Genomic DNA, 20,591 nt, shown 5'->3' on the forward strand with positions numbered 1-20,591 from the left:
GCTCACCAAGTTGGTGACCCACCTTCAGCTTTTTCATTGACTTGGAGTCCAACTCCCTCACTGGCGACTCTTACTCTCAAATCAGTGTTGTGACTGAAGCTCAAGTCCTTCCATCCACACGACACTGCATTAGCGTTTTCACACCTTCTCTTCTTAGTTAATCTTTTGGCAAATATTTCAGTTTCACAGTTGAATACTTCTGCCAAATAACTTCAAAATTCAAAGGATGTATGGCCAAATAGAAAAAAATCTGCAAAAACTCTGCTCATGCTGTCTTCACATGAATGTGGAAATCACAGTATCATGTTATCAGCTCTCTTCTCTCTAGAGGAAAATTCAGGGTGGTTTCTTCATGAGAGCATTGATCTCTCCGGAGTTTACACATGAACCACATGATGTCACAGGTCAGAAATTACAAGACTGGTTTTCTAAGGCCCCACTCCCATAGTAATGCTAAATAAAACTTGTTAGAAAGCAGTTTCCAACAGCTTTTGGATGGCCTCAATGTACCGAGTCATGCCTCAGTCATAATTATATGGTTAAGTACGTTTTGGGCTGAGAAATATTTGTGTGTGAGATCCATTTCAATAATCTCCTCCTCCATTTTTATGCCCCTACAGCTGACACTCCTCAAAACACAAACACACTAAAAGTCTGCTGCCAGGTGTCTCCTCCATTTCCACATGCAAACTGCCTGCGTGCACTCGTTAGTGGATCAGAGTCGACACTTTTCACAGCACTAATGCATGCAGCTGCAATAGCATCACCACAAAGGCTTAGTTCATTCACTTAGTTCATTTTAGTTCAGCCCAGAGTGAGTTTGAGTTTGAGTGTATGCTGGCATGCTCGCTTGGGTACATGAATGTGTGAGTTTGTGCGTGTGTGTGTGTGTGTGTGTGTGTGTGTGTGTGTGTGTGTGTGTGCGCGCGCGCGTGCGCGCGCACGTGAATGTGTGCAGCACATACACATACATTTGTTTCCATGCTGTCTGGGCCAACCTTTAGCCCTGTGCCAGAGTTGCTGCTCTCCAGTAAAGCCTCCTGATTAAGAGCTGCTCCACTAAACAGCCCCTCAGGCCTGCAGTTGGCTCCAGCACCGCTGCCTTTTTTCTCACTGCCCCACTGTGACGGGTGCCCAGCCCTGGCTTCAGAAACACTAGTCACACATGAGACCCACATTATGTCTCACCCACAAAATACTTAATACACTAAAACCATGAAACACCAAATTCCTGCAGGATGTGTTAGTTCATTTTACTGCCATTCTACCCTCATTAAACTTGAAAATGCTGTAATCAATAACCAGCAAATGTGTGTGGCATGTATGCAGCTAGATGAGGCAAGCCAGTACATTATGACCTTTTGGATGTTGCTATCTGTAATGTGGCGGCTCACAGTCACTGCAGTATGGTGCTATGACTTGATGATTAAAGCTTATCATACTGTTCAATTAACTGAGAAACATCCAGTCTATAATTGAAATTGTTGATGATCAGCCTGCATTTGTGCCGTCTTTGATCCCGCTCTGTGTTATTCTGTGCGCAGAGGTGCCCATGGTGCTGTACCTGTTCCTGCTCATCTTCCTGGTTTGGCTGTGGGGAGGACTCCACATGGGCTACAGGTACCCGTGGATGCTCATCCTCTACGTCATCTTCAACTGCCTGCTGGTGAGTTCACTAAGTTCACTATTTGTTTTCTTTACTGTCAACATCTAAATCAACAGCTGCATGTCATTTTCTCCCCATTTTGCAACACATTGATGTACAATCACTTCTTTTGGTATGCACCGAGAAGATGAGATTTATCCTCTCATGGAATGATTGTTTGTAATCTGTGTTTTCATCATTCTCCTCTTTGGAGATGTTATCAGAGTTATTGAAATCACATTGCATTTTCTTTTACTTTTTTGTTATTGTTGTCATCTTTATTGATGCCCTCGAATGCAGGATTATGAAGTGTGCTTGGTACTCACTTTTTTCAAGTCTCAACTGAGCTGACATCACTGGAAGAAATCTCACTGTCCATACTGAAATGACAGAGTCAGCGAATATTAGCAGACCTAAGCTTTTCAAGCCTGAGTGCCACAGACTCTGTGTGTATTTCAAACCATCCATACTACTCGTCTTTAAGGACTAGCATCCCTCTGTTCTTATGTTTGCTAGTTGTTTGATGCATTTGCATTTCCAGGCTTAAAATATGGGAGGGCTCTGTGGCTGTTACCACAAATAAAATATAGATTTTCTTAACCTACAGGAATGCTAAGTGTTTTAGTGCATTTATGTGTGTACAAGTACACATATGTATGATTTGCTGAGTTATAGATTGAGATTGTGATGAAGGCTACTTCAGACTCCGCTTTGAAGCTCCACTTTGATGTTTTGGTGAGTCAGAGTAACAAGAGCACCACAGGAATGGAGAGAGGCAGGTCCTCACTATCTGCTCTGACCACTGAGGATTATCTCTCTCTCTCTCTCTCTCTCTCTCTCTCTCTCTCTCTCTCCTCCCCTCTCCATTTGTATGCTTTTCTTTATCTACCGGCCCCCCTTTCTTCTTTCTCTGTGCTCCATGTGGAGGATAAGGGGAGCACATTAATGCCATACTAGATAACCCTTATCACCTGATATCTCCTCACAGCTGGAAATCCCTACCAAACATTGCCAACTTCAAAGTGCTACATCAATGACAGTGGTCAGTGATGATGGGTTGAACTTCGCAGCCAGCGCTTTGATTCAACTGAGCAACTTCATTTCGCAGAGAATCATAATACTGAATGTGCACACCTTCAGTAACTTGTAGACAGGTGCATAGGAAGAAATGTCCAAATATGCAAGAGAGCAGAGGATTCCTGCACTCTTAATACTTGCCCTAAACTTTATTGAGAACACTACTTTATTACTGTTACATGGTTTTGATATATCAGTATTAACAAGTAATGTCAGTATGGACCTTTTTGCAAAAAATGGCCTATAATGTCATGACATCTGTTTAACAATTATTAGTATTTTCCTTGCATATGCTTGACCAGAAAAATCATTCCAGTTTGTGTTGACATGCAAATATTGGGTATTTAAATTGCAACTTTAATCCAAAAAAAACCCATAACAGTTGAATGCAAGATTAGTAGTTAGCAGTTGTTGGCACAGCGATGTAGTTTTGTGGAAAAGTAGGGGCCTGTGGTGTCTCAGTCACTAATCGTAGAGTAATGCGTGTCAGAGGTATCCAGCATGGTCTTTCTAACTCCTTCTCTTTTGTTTTTTTTTTCTTTGCTTTAGTTTCTTTCTTTGTAAACTGTCTATAAATGCCTCCGCTGTCATCTGCCTTTTGACGTCATCTGTCTGTTAAGTGTGCCATCAGGGTCTGTGGTAGCCCACGGTGATATGTGGCATCCCCATGCCAAAGACGACAGTCTCACACTAAAGTAAACCTCTCCCATTGCTGCCGTGACTAATGAAGAGAAGTGATGTCACTGCCAACAGCCGAGGTCACACTTAGCGCTTGTCTGTCAGCCCCTGCTCTGTGACATCATGTGGTCACTTTCCTCAGTTAACCCATTGGATGAGGGTATTTTTATTTGTATCACTGGTTATAAGCCACACCAACCAGTCTTTTGATCAGTGTATATCATTTCTATCCATAATAATCCTTAGTGTCCACTCAGTTAAGAGACTGAATGGCTGGCGATATCACTTGTAGTTTGAAACATCAGTGTTAATTTTTTTCAACACCACTGTGACTTCTGTTTTAGCTGAAAAAAAATCTGGTTGAAACGTGTAGGAACACTTTGGCTAAAAGGCCCCTTTTCCCTCTTCATCTGTTTTTGTCTTTTATTTCAGCCTTCCAGACCTCCCTGTACTCTCCCTTAAATCAATTGTCCTCCATTTCAAACACACAAACACACATGCATGCACAACCCACACACACACACACACACTAAATCCCTGTCTCCAGCACGCAGCTCCATTTCCATTGAGAAACGAAATTCAACATAAGAAAAGTCTTTACACCAGCCTAATAGACTTCCTCCTGTCTTGTCCAGTTTGGCCTTGGCTTCAGGGCAGACATGCGTTGGCTATAAGATAACCCTTGCAGCCAAATTTTCAAACTCAGTAGTGCTCTGAGAAAGTCTATGACAATTGATTTTCAATTCTAGCTCCTACATTTGTGTGCCACCGCCAAAATTGGTAAAGTATCAGCCTCGAGAATTGAATAGCACAGTGCACCGACCGCAGTCCCACAGCTGAGACCAAAGCCAGAGCCTCTGGGGCTCGGCGCTCGGTCTGCTGTAGAGACAAGGATTCATTCAAATGGAACAGACAGGTAAAGAGCCCTGAAAGCCAACTGTGTCCAAGCACATTGATTAGCAGTAAACAAACTCATGTGACCTAGTTTTCACAAAACCTCGCTAAGGAAAGAGGGTTTGTGTCTGTTGGGAGGCTATTGCCATGTCCTAAGGATGGTTGCAATTAGAGCTGTGTGCGTGTGCATGCATGTGCACCTCGGGGATTGTCTGAATCTAAGGTTTACGGAGCAAAAGTAATTCGTTTAACTGTGAAGGGGATGAGGGTTACAGCAAGAGGCCTGACATTTTGTGTAGTCGTGGGACATCCATTTGGGATTGTGTGTCAGAGTTTAATGAAGGCGAATGGGATTCAATAAACAAGTGGAAATGTATTTCTCATCAAAGCACTCTACAGCTTGAACAGCAATTAGTTTGTCATGATTCATAACAGATGCCGGCCTGTTACGGTACAAGTTAGAAATTCTGTTTTGCATTAATGAAAAAGTGCTCTGGTGCTTGTGCAAGAAATTCAGATCAAGAGGCTATTTACCGAAAGAGTTTAAAATCACAGTGCAAGGAAATGATACCATGTGATGCAAAAGTCAAGATGGTTTTCACATCCACTGAGTCAGAGAAATGTTGCATTAGTAAAAGAAAGGGAAAAATGGCTCAGCGCATAAGCTTTCCTAACCCAGTTACTCTTTTCTGTAAAGTCTACTTGTCAGAAAAAAAGTTTGGGAAACACAGTAGTTAAATGCTGCACAAAACGCGTGCTGCGTAAACACCTGTTTCTCGCAGCATTATCATTCCACCAGCGGTTTATTGCAGCGCTTTACCTAATCCTGGGCTGAAGCCGTCGAAGTCTTTAATGTTTGAAATTTCCATATCCCCCTCAATTGTGTTGCGGTTGCAAGCTGTTATATGTCTTTTGTTTTGCGGCGCGGCTCGCCAGCTGATGTTGTTTACCTCGAACTGTGAGTTTTCCATGAGGAGAATTTTCCATGTTTACTTTGGTTTTGTTATTGATGTGTGTGTGCGGCACACCTCCCAACAGCTGATTACCGAACACCATTAAACAACTGCAGATGTTACAGCTGTTTGTGTGTGTGTGTGTGTGTGCGTGTGTGCGCCTACTATACAGTGTATATAATGGGTCCATAAACTGATCTGTGTTCATGCCACAGAGTAGACATTAGTGTTGGTCATTGAGCTCCGTATCTATAGAAAACAGCCTTTACTGACCTGCCAGGACTGGCATCGATAATGAGAGAAATAGGACTTTGGCGTAAAATCGATACAATTTGCCTGAAAATAGAGCAGGCCACTGTTTTGCCCCTCCTCTCTGTGTGTACTGTACCCATCTACCACCTTATTTTTTCCTTTACGATCCCACTTCTCCTTTTCTAAGAGTCCACTACTGTCTCTCTCTTTCAACCCTTTTCCTCTCGCTCTCTGCTGTTTGGCACATTGTTCGTCTGGAGACACATCTGTACCACATCAGGCTAAATTACAACACAATAATCAAATCATTACAGCACCATCCCTTATTATCTTCTCCAGTGGCGGCCCTTGTGCCAGTAAACCTTACCTCATTGTATCATCACAGTCAGACAAACAGGCAGCAGTGAAGCAGCACCAGGCCCCATCACAATTCAATTCCACCCCCGCTGCCTCGTTGAACCTCTGCTCACAGCTAAAAATAGGCCACAGGATCTCTGTGTGTCTTGATGAAAGAGCAGGCCTTGGCCCACATGTCCACACACACACACACACACACACACACACACACACACACACACACACACACACACACACACACACACACACACACACACACACACACACACACATACACACATACACAAACAAACAGCAATGATGAGCCTGCTAGGACAGTGTTGGTAGTGCTGGTGTGTGGGAAAGAGCCCTGTTGCACACAAACCACGGCACTTTTCCAAAATGTTGAGCAAATTCTCTATCAATTATTCAGCTCAAACACGAATAACATTGTCACCAACTCACTAACACGATATGATCACTCTCGCATCAGCTGGTTCAGAAGAAAGTTATGTCTCAATACACTTTCTTTTTTTTTTCTTTTTTTCTCTTTTGTCTCAAACCTTCACAACAAGTGGCTTGGTAAAAAATATATATATATATATATATATATATATTTTGCCAGATGTTGCAATTGTGATATGATTCACAAATTTTGTAGAAATACTAATTATTTGCATCATATTGGATTGCCTTTTTGCTGTTAAAAAATATTAAATTGACCATGATATGAATTTTGCTGGGGTCAGCGCCAAACAAACATGTTTTCCTAAAAATTATTTGTAGACCAGGGCTTCTCTGTGGCTCCACAAAACTTCATTAATATTTGCATTTGTAACACATTTCATCAAAAAATTGCAGCTCCAGCAATTTGGATATTGCACTAGGCCATAGTGCGATTTTGATAATATTTTAATGAATTGATTAATTGTTTAGCCTGACTTGTTTGCCTGCCTTCCGCCCAGTTTGAAATAGACTCCAGCTCCCTTGTGACACTGATTAGGATGAAGTGAGTATAGAAAACAGATGGATGGAATGGTTCAGCCGGAGCCTCCTTCCCTCTTTTGTTTTCCTCCTCCTCCTCTTCTTTGTCATCTACCTACTTCATCACTTCTAATTCTCCTTCTCATCTCCTTAGTGCTTCCTCGTGTTTTTCTCTCCTCCATCCCTCCTTACCTCTCTACCTCCCTCCTCATCTATCCTTCCCTCTCTCATTAGTTCGGTCCTTTCCATCTCTAAAGACCTGGCCTCTCCGGTGATCAGGGAACACTTATATAACAGGCCTGTGGTAGTAGAGCCTGTTCCTCGGGCTGCACGGCCTGCTAATGATCTGTGCTAATTACCCTCAGCACTGCTGTGATGGAGGCAGAGCCATGGATAGCAGCACCCAGACATGATCTCACACCTGTATGCTTGTGCACACATATCCACTACTTCAGCTGAGAGGACTCTCAACTGACCGCATCCATTTGTTTATCCTTAAAGGGAAACTTCAGCCATAATCTATAATTGTTGTATCAAGTGCTCACTGTGTGTTGCCTTCAGCCTCCGACGAAGAAAATTTTACTCACAAGCCTTCGTGGTAAACTCCAAAAATACCAGCCATTTCTGATCCAGTGGAAAAAATTGGGCCTGTAATTGTGCGAAACACCATCAAAAGTCTCATTTAAAAAGCTCACACTCGTCATGCAGTGTAATCCGAGTCTCCGGTATCCAGTTGTATACTCAATATTTCCCAAACACACATATTTTTGCTCAAATGTTGTTGCACTTCCACAAAATCCTATCATTTGCAGTCCTGAAGTGTGCATGCACAAGTGTGTGCGTTTCACCGGATCAGCTACTTGGACAGAACTTTTGACAGCCTTTTGCTGTTGTAAAGTCAGAAAATTACGACGTCAGTTTTTTCCATTGGATCAGAGATGGCCGGCATTTTTGGAATACAAGTTTACCATGAAGGCTTGCCTCATAAAGCTTGTTGGAGATTGAAGGCAGCACAATCAATTATGCTTTATGAGTGAAGTATTCCTTTAACTCTAACAAACTCTAAGTAATGATTTTTAGAGTTTTCATATGAATAAATGCCCATCTTTCTGCACTGCTAACCCAGTATCCAGTTCATGAAACATATTATACTTGCTTTTGTAATAGAGTGGTCTTTCCTGAGAAAAAAATTTCTCTGGCGTGCACAAAGTCATGTGTCTACTCAGCAGCAGAGGTTTGTTTGGAATAAACAGAGGAAGACGTGGGTAGTTAGCACAAGCAGCAAGAGCCACCATGGCTGCAGGGACAGAGAAAAGCTGTTACCTGCAGAAACCCAAACTTAATCAGCAGAGAATCAAACAAAGAAGACATCACCATCCACACGGAGTGATCTCTGGGAAGTTCTGTGTAAAAACACCACAGCAATGACCTTTTATCACCAAAGATGTTGCCAAACTAAATATTAAAAAAAAGCAAACGAACCTTAACATAGTACTAATTTTAGCCCCGACCCCAAACCTAGCCTTAAACCCTGAAATGACCTCTGTTTAATGGTAGAGCAAAGGAAAATGAAATGTCTCCTTGCAGAGCTCGTAAACTTCTTACCTGTTCTCTGAGGTGCAGTGCTGCAGGGACACACACTTGCGTTCACGTACCCATGCAGCACTCACACACTGCGAACTTGCCCTCTCTGAAGCATGAGGCTGTAAACCACAGCTAATGATCTGTGAGGTTGTTCCATGTGCAAATCTATTTGCAAGGCTTTTTTTGTCCTCCAGCTAACTCGCTGGATGTTCCCTATTTACAGTACACCCATAAACACACAGTTTCCAGTTACGATTCCTGTTGGCCTCCTCACGTGGCTCATCATGTTGATTGTGACCATTAGCACTGTTTATTTTCCCCTTTCTATGTCAACGTCCCTTGGGTACACGGGTAATGATGATTGCCTGCACTTTGCTCTGCTAGATAGGTGTGTGTGTGTGTGTGTGTGTGTGTGTGTGTGTGTGTGTGTGTGTGTGTGTGTGTGTGTGTGTGTGTTGGGGGGGGGCTTGGCCATCGGCTGTGGAAAGGCCTTTTCTAGTGCGCTTTTTGTCCATCTAATACATAGCCCGTGGTCGGCTGCGATTCCAATTTCTATGTACAACACAACTGCATGCATCACTTGTGGAAACATTGGACATATTGGTATCATCTTGAGACATTCTTAGCCTTTGCTTCGCAAATTTGAAAATGTCACATGATGGAAAAAGTTTTGTTTACTCAGTGATTTTAATAACTGAATGGTTAGCATACCACAGTGTTGCATACCATAATGTCTCCCATGATGACTGGTGGCCTACAAACCGTTTTTAGATGTATTTGATTTAACAATTGTCATTGAGTTTGTAATAAATTCACTTTTAATGTAACATTAAATTAGGTGAAAGCATGCTGTATTCATGTGCTTATGTGTGCATGTGTGTGTGTCTGCTGGGGAAGATTTGTGTGTCTTTGTTTGTAGGGTAGGATGCATTTGCACACACACTCGTCTGTGCTCCATCTCTGTCTGTGGCTGTCGTCACGGCCTGCTGACGGGTATTGTGAAGTATGGGACACTCTTGTGGTATTTTGCACACCGGTGCTGTGGGGTAATTCACGTCCGGCTGCTGTTGACCGAGAGGATTTGGTAATGATGATGAGAAGGAGGAAACAGAAATACCGGGGTGTTAGTGATGTCATGCGCCGAGGATGAAGTAATGACTTGACAAAGCTCTCCATTGGAGCCTGTATCGGCTTTTGTGGAGATGATTGAGATGATCAAAGCAGATTCTGGGGGTGACATTGTGAATCTCAAAGGATGATGATGATGGTAGTGGAAATAAAATTGATGATAATGATGATGGTTACAGTAGTGCAACAGTAGAGCAAGCTTAAATTCCCACATCACTCGCAGCCGATAACAGGGAGTGCAAAGGTTTGATCGTGCATCATAGTGAAAACTTCACAAAAGGAAAAAGAACTGAAGAGAAAGGTGAGAGCAGATTATTTTAACACTGAGTTTTCCCTCCTCTCCAGGGCCTGTATGTGTTTGTGGTGTACTTCATAATGCACAACCAGCTGTGTTGGGCAGCCAAAGCCAGCTACACAGTGGAGATGAGTGGTCACGACGGTCTTGACTCGACCTACCCGGGCGGGGGAGCCGCTACTGTAGAGAGCGACATCAACAAATCGACTCAGAACCTCATCAGCGCCATGGAGGAGGTAGGAAACACACACACACCCACACTCACAGAGATTGTGTTTATATGCGCAAAGGTAGATATGCATACAGTATATGCACTTACTATGTTTAGCCATATTTCCTTTCCTTGCCCTAATCCTGATCTTGTGTTTACTTTACATACAGCACTGCTTCTGTTTCCGCCCTGATCTTCATCTCTTAACTTCAATCCCAATCTCCTCCGGCTTCCCCGCCCATCACCCTCACCTCACTTCATCCTCTGGCCTTTTCTGCTTGTTTATTTTCTTTCTTCTCCAGGATTTGAAACTAACACCCGCCAAACCTACCCAATGCGGTTTAAAAACTCTGGCGGGAAATGTTGTGAAATCAGCAGCCAACTTGGCAGGGGAACTTGATGAATCAAGTTCCGTATAGGCTATAAATATCACGGCATCTGTTTGAGGCAGAGCGGTGCCACATTCCTCCTCAGGCTATAATATTGCATATAATACAGATTTTTTTTTTTTTTTTTTAATACAGATGGCAAAAATGTGAAACTGCTTCAATACTGATTGAATCTCCTTCAGTTCTTTCATTTGCCTCTTGTTAGGACACAGGTTTTATTACTCATTTTGGAAAAGAAATAATAACTTCATGGTCTTGTCAGTGTTAATTTGCTAAATATGGGATTTTCATGGGGCCCGCTACTAAAATTTGTTCATTCACAGAAACCAGTTACTCCTCCGACGCTGATCATCACTGATCATTAGACTTGAATTTGAAGGGTCACCGTTTGATTTTCTGGCCATTTAATTTTTAGATAGTCCAGTGTTTACAGTACATGTACCACAGAATTGGAGAGTTTCAGTTAGAGAAGGTATTTTTTCTCTCCCTCTCTCAAAATATCTGCATGTCTTGTGCATCATTTTATACACATTTTTCTGTATTACAACAGGACATATTTGGTATCTTTTGAAACCCCAGGAGCTCCAGTAGAATTTAAAATAAATCTCTGTGTGCAGTGACAGCCCACTCATGGGAGCAGCCGAGTTGAAGAGGTTAAAGTCCGGTAGCCATATTGTCTGATGATGCAAAAAGTTAATTTCAAACCCTGCACTCTGTGTCTCTGTCTTGCCCCCTCCTCCCCGAGCACATCCTAGCTTTCAGCCTCCACTCCCCTCTCATCTTTCTCCCCATCTCTCCCCCCCCTCCACCTCCCTCGTCCTCCCTCACCACCCTGCACCTCCCTCCTTCTTTTTTCTCCCATGCCCTCATTCCCATGGCTGTGTTTGCCCATTCCTGGCCCTCCGTCACACATTTCTCACCTCAGCCGAACGCGGCTCCGCATTCATGTGTCCTCACTCGCGCTCCGCCGGCCTGCTTGCTTTACAGTGGTTCTCATTATGCAACATCTGTGCGAAATTATGTGTGTGTGGGTTTGCATGGGTGCATGTGAGCGGTCCGTCTGCGCGTCTCCCACATAAACTCACCTTGTGATCTCTCTTGGTGAGAGTCCACATGACACACACACACATACACACATGCAAGCACGCGCACATAGCACACACACACACACACACACATGCACGTGCACCACTTCTACAGTGCGCTGTCTCTTTCAGCAGCTTTGTCCCTGGAGAATACCCTATAAGGAGCTTGTTGGTTAGGAGGAGAGGATGGTTGGATGAGAGCAGGGGGAAGAGAAAAACGAGAGGAGGAAAAAAGGGGGGCAGATTTAACTTCATTGCTCCTGGGAACGGCCCTCTCCATCTTTTTCCTTCAACATTATTCCGCCCTCCCTCCCTCTCTCTCTCTCTCACTCTCTCACTCTCTCTCTCTCCATCTCTTTCTCTCCATCTCTCTCTCTCTCTCTCTCTCTGAACCTAGGAATCCAGTAATCTTGTTTTATTCATGAGAGCACACTATCTGCCTTCCTGAGATTTGGCAACTCTGGTACAGTCTAGTAAGAAAAAAAGGAAAAAAAAAAAAAAACAAGGGGGCGAGCAGAGAAAGAGACCGCTAAGAAGAACGAAGTGAGCATTAGATAATTGATGATTTGGGAAGGAGATTGGTCAACGATTTGAGACAAAATTGGACTGAGATTAGAAAGGGGGATAGGAGCGCACAATGGGAGGGTTTGAATTGCTTATTGTGCAGCGTGAGTCATCCAGTCACGGCCTCCGTTCAGAGTGGATGTGACAGATCTGTGGTGCCTGGTGGTGCTTAATTCACCTAACCGGGACACTCTGTACCTGTCACAGACTAGCTAGCCTCATAAGCTGGTGGAACACACACACACACACACACACACACACATGTATGCATGTATATGTTCACTCATAGATGCATGAAATGATTTCATGTGAAAGGAACTCACTGGAAAACAGGAAGAGGGTAGGGGTTGCAAAAATAGCACAGAGAAACACACAGATTAAGAGTCAGTCACATATACCAGGCTCATTAGCTCCACTAATACCCTTGTGATAGTTTTTTTCTGTTGTTATGGAAGATTCGGTCTTCCCCTTTCGTAGCCTTGTTTGTCTAGTCCAAACCGGTTCAGCCCCCAGAGTACAACCTGGTTCTGTCACTCACCACAGTCTCTCTTTTCCATTTCACTCTTCATTTTTCATTTCTTTCCCCTTCTCCTGTTCTCTCCCTCCTCTCTCTTGTTTAAATTCAGACTCTCCCTCCCTCTCTTTTCTCTCTCTCTCTCTCTCTCTCTCTTCTGCCGTCGCTCTCTCTTTTTTCCCTTTCAGCCAAAAATGTCAGTTTTGGACTGTGAATAAAAGGTTGCCATCTGTCTGGCTGTGCCGGCAGCAGCATTTACATGATATTAGTCTGTTTTAGTATGAAACCCTAAACTCAGTGACCTGGCTCTGACCCGCTGAACCCACTATGACCCTGCAGATTGGCTTTAACCCTTCGGGGTGCTTTGACAACATGCACTCTGGCTGACCTTAACTCATCACAGACACGATTACACGGCTGGCAGACGCAGCCATTCTCTGAATTAAGAATGTGACACTTGTGTTTGTGTGTGTGTGTGTGTGTGTGTGTGTGTGTGTGTGTGTGTGTGTGTGTGTGTGGGCGTGTGTGTATGTGTGTGTTGACAATGAGGTGCCTGGGTTTGGTTGACCTGTTCCCATCCTGCGTTCATGTCAAGTTAATATTGGTTCTTAGATTAATGTGCAGATTCATCAACTATTCACAAAGAGGAGCCTTGCACTTTCACCTTATAACTATACATACAGAATACATTTTACATGATGCACATGTATTTTTACAGACTCCAGTTGGTGAATCCTTGTGAATGTGTGCATACACGGGTTGCAGTAGAAATAGCTGAAATGGACTGTAAATGAATAAATCAAGGTTGCACTCTTCACACCAGCATGTTTCATTAGTTTGCCTTCCTCAAGCTGTCATCGCAGTAAAAATGAATTTGGATCATAAGCAGAAACATGTCCATAATTTCTCATATCTACAATATCTACAAATATATAAATATATGTTGCATCTTGCCATCACAAGCATGGGGCTTTTTTGATTTACTTACTCTTCACTGGTCGGTGTCTATCAGTGACATTACCAGCATTTTAAATATTATAGTTTCAGACAAAAGAAGCACAAAAGCTTAAAAACCATGAAATAGAATAATGAAGATTCCTGTGAGTACTTTTGACCCGAGTTGGCAGAGACTGAATCACTAATCCTGGCGGTGTTAATACCATGCTCTACCCTCCGCGCTACAGGATGACATCTGTTACATGCATTAAATTATGTGCATCATATTGCGTAACATGTTTTCTTCTCTTGGTTATGTTTGTCCATGTGTGTGCAGACTGTAAGTGCATGCCTCATCTTATTAAAATGTGCATTGCCATGTTTGTGCTTGCATGCACTCATATGATTCTGTGTGTGTGTGTGTGTGTGTGTGTGTGTGTGTGTGTGTGTGTGTGTGTGTGTGTGTGTGTGTGTGTGTGCGTGTGTGTGTGCCAGCAGTCAGCTGAATGGGAGCGAGCGTCGCTGCGGCCCAGCAGCCAGCCCAGCAGCGTGTATAAGCCCAGTCCTGTGATGGGCACCTACGGCACAGAGGGAGGCTTCATCAACACCAACCTGGTCTCTGGAGACGAGGAGTCACAGGAGTTTGACGATCTCATTTTTGCCTTAAAAACTGGTGAGGAGCCCACAAGCACACATGCAGACTCTCAGACATGCTCACGGCACTTTGTTTGGTGTTTCCACCTGTTCAGCAAGTTTTCAATGAACCTTCTGTCCACAAGGTTAAGTCAAACAAACTTTGCTCAGAGCAGGAGATAATTATATGAAAAAATGCAGCAAAGAGAGAAATGGAAACATTAGTAACAGTAATTTATGCTACATCGTTATTTGTTTGATAGATGATTTTCTATTGCTTTATATAAAAGAAAAATTCAGACTCAAAATGACCCTTTCTATTCAGCCTTTTCTGCACAAAAACGAGAAGATCTTGCTCCAAAAACTGCTGAGTCGCATACAAAATATTAAAATCATGTCTCATTATATTGGGATATTTACAGCAACACACTATGATAATATTATGAGTGTTGTGACTTTTAAAAGTTTAGACTGACAACGAGAGAATAAGAGAGAGAGAGGATAAGACCTCTGCTTTTGGAATTTGGAGGCCTGTGGGTGTAGGTTTTGCTCGCATGTGTGTGTGTGTATGTGTGTGTTGTGTGTATGCATTTGACTGTTCCATATACATAGATACCCGTGGCATCCATTAGTGTCAGCTAAGCTCAGTCCTTCCTCTGCGGACCTTCAATCTCTCTGCTGCCATGGAAACCATTCTTCCTCTATGGCCATCAATGTTTAACGAGCTTAGGGCCCAAACTGCTGGCTGATATATCACACACACACACACACCACACACACTCCTCTCTTCTCTCTTTCAAATCACAGTGTAATTGCTTTACAGTGTCTGAATAAGAATCAGGCCCGTGTGATCAGGAGCCAAGTCGAGGCTCAGGACTCCGTGAAGCCGTTAACGTGAGACACGACGCGGCCACGACCGACAGAGATTCTGCCGGAGGAATCCTGACTGTACTTCAGAAATAACCATGGCGATGTGTGTGTGTGTGTGTGTGTGTGTGTGTCCTGTCCATCAAATCAAGTTAGACTGAATCGCCAGTGATGGCAGGGTTTCATGAAAGGTGTTGTAGCTCTTAACAAGTTGAAGTACTGTACTTCCTCCAGATAGCTTTTCATTTCCCGAAACTTTTCGTTACTCGCACGGTTTTAAGATCACTCACTGATCAGAAACTCACCCCAAATCAGCATATCGTAATAGAAATACTTTAAATAGTTCTCTGTCCGTCAATCCACCCTAGATGCGACTGTTATTCTGCAATTATTTACTACTTCAAAGGTCATTTTCACTCCCTGCTGCTCTCCCCTCTACCAGTGAGTGTTTCTGCTGACACCGAGCCAGTGGAAAACATGCATTTCTGTCTCATAACTCCCCTTAAAATAAACTCCAGTCAGTTTTAGTCATGGAAACATGGAGAGTCTGACAGTCCAAATGGCAGTATTAGTTTGGGGAGAGACAGAGATAGGTAGCAAACAGAGAAACAGACCGATAAACCTAAACCTGATGAGACTTAATCCCAAATTAATGTGACTGGGTCGGGTCATGCTGCGTTTGTCATTTAATTTCTCAGAACCAGGCAGGGCTGGGGTTTCAGAAATATCACAGAGAAATACGATTAATCATTAAATAACTGAGGAGAGACTTTTGACTTTGTGCAGAAGTTTTTTTACGTCGGGGAAAAGGCAGGCTCGAATGTTCAGATCAAAGTCAAGTTTCACCTTGTGGGGACAACAAGAACATGGAGTCTGCAACACTACCTCAGTGATAAGTCGGCCCCTGGGAAACAGCACCGGAGACCCGTTAGCATCCATGCCAGAAAAACAAAGCCCCGTCGCCAAGGAGATAGCCAAATTAAAAGTCTCTGCTAGCAGGTGCGACTTTGAGAGACTTAGCAGCGTTAATGAACAGGGATTAGGCTCAGAGGGTCAGTTACACGAAGCTGAAAACTTGGACGGAGATAACCTCTTACTCCTCTTATTGATTTTGTGGTGACAGGGTGAATCACAAGCAGACGGGTGTGTTTGTGTTTTTGTGCGGGACGGTTGTGTCTGCTCTGCTTTTCTCCCGGCCCCTTCCCCGTTGTCCTGAATTGGCCTGCGTATCACTTCTACCTTAAATAGCCTCTGTGGTTTGCAGCACACAAGCCAGAGAATTTATTGGTGCGCTTGTCTGCAAACTCAGCAATATGATGTAATGTGTCTGATTATTTAGCATTGCCCCGAGGCACGTTTGCCAAAGTGTTAATTAAGTCAAAGTAGTTGGCTCCACACCGTTCACTGGCATGCCATCAAGTGGATATTTGATCATCCCTGTGTAAAAAAAAAAAAAATGGAATGTATTAATGAGATGAGAAAGTGAGGTTGTAGTAAGAACAGCAAACACAACCTGCCAACACATTTGGGATACGTGTGAACCTTTTTTTTTTTTTTTTTTTTTTCATCTCTGACTTCTGCTATTAAGTGTTGAGAAGCAGTTTTCACTACATGTAATTAAACTGGTACAGGGTTCCCACCTGTCTTGCAAAACCTGGAGCTGGAAAATGTCCTGGAAATATTCGTGCGAGTCTGGAAAATTGTAACATTTGATCAAGATAATTCACTCAAACGTTTACCTCAGCTCACACTGCATGTTTTTAGTTTGTGGTGACCCATTTCTCAAGTTTTGTTGTAGTAGTCACATGTGTATGGGTGGCCAAACAGATCAAAAACCTGCAAAACTTTGATCAACACATCCGCCATTTTGAGGCATCTGCCCACTTTGTTGATTTTAAAACTTTCTAAGATGACGGTCTGTGAGCAAGGCCTAAAATGTATATATGTTGTTTGATATTACCTTGAAAAATTCTGGAAAATGATTTCCTTAAAAGAGTTGGGACCCTGTAATAATTCAACTACATTTTACAGCAGTGCTTATCAGCTCATTTCATATTTGCATAGTGAGTCGAGTAGTTAAGTGGCTTTTTTGGGGGGTTAGAATGAAGAACTCAGGTGGGCTTTTTTGATTTTGGACGAGTTGAGGTGTTTTACAGGATGCTGGATTGCTGTGGCTTTAGTTTTTAATATTTTGAATCTGATTTTGCACAACTAAACTTGAATTTATCAGATGACAATTATTCATCAGTGTTAATAACTACTGTGTATTACCAGATTTTCAGAGATGCTGATGCATGCTGTTTTGAACTGTAACTGCCCCTGACTGTAATTTCTGGAGGGCAAGTCTAATCAGTCGACGTTGCATGCAAAACCAAAGCTGTCACTCCCTTTATCTCCCCGTAAGCAATGACTTGTTTTTCGTCAGTTTCATGACTTGACAAAGCAATTTGAACTCCTTTTTTTATGTAACATTAGTTAGCCAAGCTGTGTTTCTCCTGAGGCTAGCTTTGCTGTTGTTCAACCTCCAGAGTGAAGTAATTGGCCGCTTGCAAAACTGCGCCTTCAAACCAGCTTCCCCACCACCGAACACGACGCTGCTCCGCCAGCCACAAGGACATTCAGTGTTGCGCCACAAGCGCCGTCCTCGCGCTTCCCTCCGCTGCCCTCTGCCCTTGTTCTCGTTCATGTGTCACAGTGAACTTATAACCTGGTTTAATGTGAGGCGACTCTCAGCCGGTCAGTCAGCAGTAAAGATAATTCTCTAATCAGAATTACATAATGTGGCGCTGCTTGACAAGGGTCATTAAGTAGCACGGTAATGAGCCTCATCACACTCCATTTGGCAGTCAACCATTAACACGCGCTCACAGACGCACACTCACACACACACACACGTACATTATACACATTGTACATAGCACAGTGGGCAGGTGATCATTAACGTCTTGGTTTTACTGTACAAGGGTGGCATTTTCTTATCAGTCACCATCGTTAACAGGAGCCTTGACACTCTGGGTGTGCTCCAGGCTGAGGTGCTCCTGTTATGTCACACCATTACCTCGCTCTGCAGGTTACAGGTTAACACAAAGGGGCGGTTTCAGCCCAGGATACTTAATATATGGATGATAGTTTCTGCTTACTACCTATCGTGCTGGTGGGTGGCGAAACATGATGCAGATAATGTCTGTTATACAAGGTTTCAGCCAAGTAATGTCACTGGTCAAAGACTGGCTTCAGTCATACTGAAAATTATTAGTTGCAAGCCTAACCATTGCTTGTTCTTGCTGCACACTAAACAGTACACATATGAGCATATTGTAGCAGACTTTCTTTTGTAAATGAATGCTGAAAGTTGAGAAAATGTACAGGAGTCTGCAAATGTGTTCTCAGAACCTGTGTGTGCGTAATCTGATTGGTAAGTACGTGACAGAATCACCAAATCTGTTTTCAGTTTTGCAAGTACATAAAAATTTGTGAATGTGCAGACAAATCTGTGAGTGCATACATGTACATGCGCACACATATGCATTAGATGAAAAGTCTGACAATTTTGCTCCAAGAGTGTCTGGTTGCTCCTCAGTATCGTTAATGCTGCCACCACAAACGGCTTACAACAGCTAACATTACATTACACACACACACACACGCATTTGGATTTTGAGTACACATTTGCAGATTCTTTTACATATTCACAGCTTTCAGTACACACTGAGAGATTCTTTTGCACATTTACAAATCTGATTACGCATACATGGATTGAGATAGTTAGACAACTCTCACACACATTTGCAAGTAATTCTGCTACAATAATATCCTCATATACACATGCCTCTGTAATTGTTGTATAAAAGCCATAATAGCCCAAAGATTATGACTAGTTTATACTGGCAGTGCCCAGCTGGATCTCCTACGTAGTAAGGAAATGCAAATTAAAACAAGGTTTCTTGGGTGATATGTCATTTCTGCCTAGGTTTGTTCGCTGTACTGCCTGCTCCCACCGTCAACTTGGAGATTGAGTTTAGTCACATTTCCAGCTGGCCAAGTAGCCATCAAGGATCACTGTTGCATGTCAGCTGATAGCTCACTGACTAAGAAGTACATTGTCAATTATGTAACACTGTGTTGCCACTAACGGGACAAATGTGAATGATAATCAGTGCTATAAATGAGTAGTTATGCAGAAACACTGAATGAAGTGTGGAGATTTTACAACAAGATTTCCGTCTTGAACCTGGGTCAAATGTAGAAACTCATGAACTGTGTGTCTTTATTTGTTTTAGGAACTGGCCTTAACGTAAGCGATAACGAGTCCGTCCACGGAAGCCACGACGGAGGGAGCGTAGCCAACTCCCAAATCGTCGAGCTGAGGCGAATCCCGATTGCCGACACCCACCTGTAACCAGTTCGCCTCCCCAATCCTCCATCCCTCCCTCCTCAAGTCCGAGAGAGAGAAAAGTACACCACAGTATTTTTATATTCCAACTGCTTTTGCACTAAAAACATCAGTTTTGTCAATAGAAATGTTTTCATATAGTTGTTTGATATGGAACTTGGTGATTTTTACTGTACATCTGTTTTTATATATATGAACATATAAATGTTTTACTAAATTAATTTTTTTAAAAGTCCTTGACGGAGTTTTTTTCTCTGGTTGTATATATTGTTTTTTGTTTTGTTTTGTTTTGTTTTTTTGCTGTTGTTGTTGTTTTATTTTTTTTCTGTATAGATTTTAGGAAGAGTTAGTGGTGCCCTCATCACAACCACCACTGCTAGGGCTGGAGATTGTGTAACATTGTTAATAAATAATTCACCATATATTTTACATTTGGCTGTGCTGATTCCATTTGTACTGCTGATAATGCTTTCTGAGGGGTCGGCCAGTCAAAGAGGCAGTGTAGTAAGAACAGAGAGAAGTAAAAGGAGTGCCCCTGTGATGGTTATATAAGTGAGGATGTGGAGCTACTGAGTTGCTGAAGGTCGGTGTGTGTGAATGAACACAGCCTCTCACAGGAATCTCACAAGCTTGTTCTAAACCGTCTGAGAGTCCAGGAGCAGGAAGAGGTCTGAACGCTGTGCTGCGGTATGCAGATAGCAAAGCAGCTACAGACTTTTCTGGCTCACCATTAGAAAATAAGAATAAAATCTCAGCAATCAATAGAGATGCCCGCGTAAGGAAAAGGCCTACAGGGCAGGGGAGCGTGGAGGAAAACTGCAGAAACATTCCCGAATGAGAAATGGAAAAAAATCATCAAGCTAATACACTGCAAAATGCAATTATTCTCTTAAGTGTCATCATTTTGTTATATATTAATGAAATCTATTTAATTTAGGTTCAAATTCATGTCAGATTTATCTTTGATTTGCTCCATGAAGAAACTGAGTGAGTCTGTGTGAGCGTTCCCTTGTAAAAGTTACTCAGTTGAATTTTTATTTGAGTTAAAATACTGGAGTGTTTGCTTTTAATATATAGTAAGTATTCAAAAGTACATTTTCTTTTTAATATCAATATATTCCTATCTTGTTTTCACAGTGCATTTACATAACCTCGTAACTGTGAAACGTTTGT

At 42.7% G+C, this 20,591-nt stretch overlaps 1 protein-coding gene across 1 annotated transcript in view; it reads left to right on the plus strand.

Moving 5' to 3' along the window:
- Positions 1 to 19,847, plus strand: part of adgrv1 (adhesion G protein-coupled receptor V1) — a 152,239-nt gene extending 132,392 nt beyond the window's left edge. Inside the window, exons 92-95 of the mRNA XM_030059593.1 lie at positions 1,545 to 1,666; positions 9,877 to 10,062; positions 14,021 to 14,198; positions 19,306 to 19,847. Coding sequence (XP_029915453.1) covers positions 1,545 to 1,666; positions 9,877 to 10,062; positions 14,021 to 14,198; positions 19,306 to 19,424 — 605 coding nt within the window. The 3' untranslated portion in view covers positions 19,425 to 19,847. The remainder of the gene's footprint in view (positions 1 to 1,544; positions 1,667 to 9,876; positions 10,063 to 14,020; positions 14,199 to 19,305) is intronic.
- Positions 19,848 to 20,591: the final 744 nt, after the last annotated feature.

This window comes from Myripristis murdjan, chromosome 9 (assembly GCF_902150065.1).
Source record: "Myripristis murdjan chromosome 9, fMyrMur1.1, whole genome shotgun sequence".
Classification (NCBI taxonomy): domain Eukaryota; kingdom Metazoa; phylum Chordata; class Actinopteri; order Holocentriformes; family Holocentridae; genus Myripristis; species Myripristis murdjan.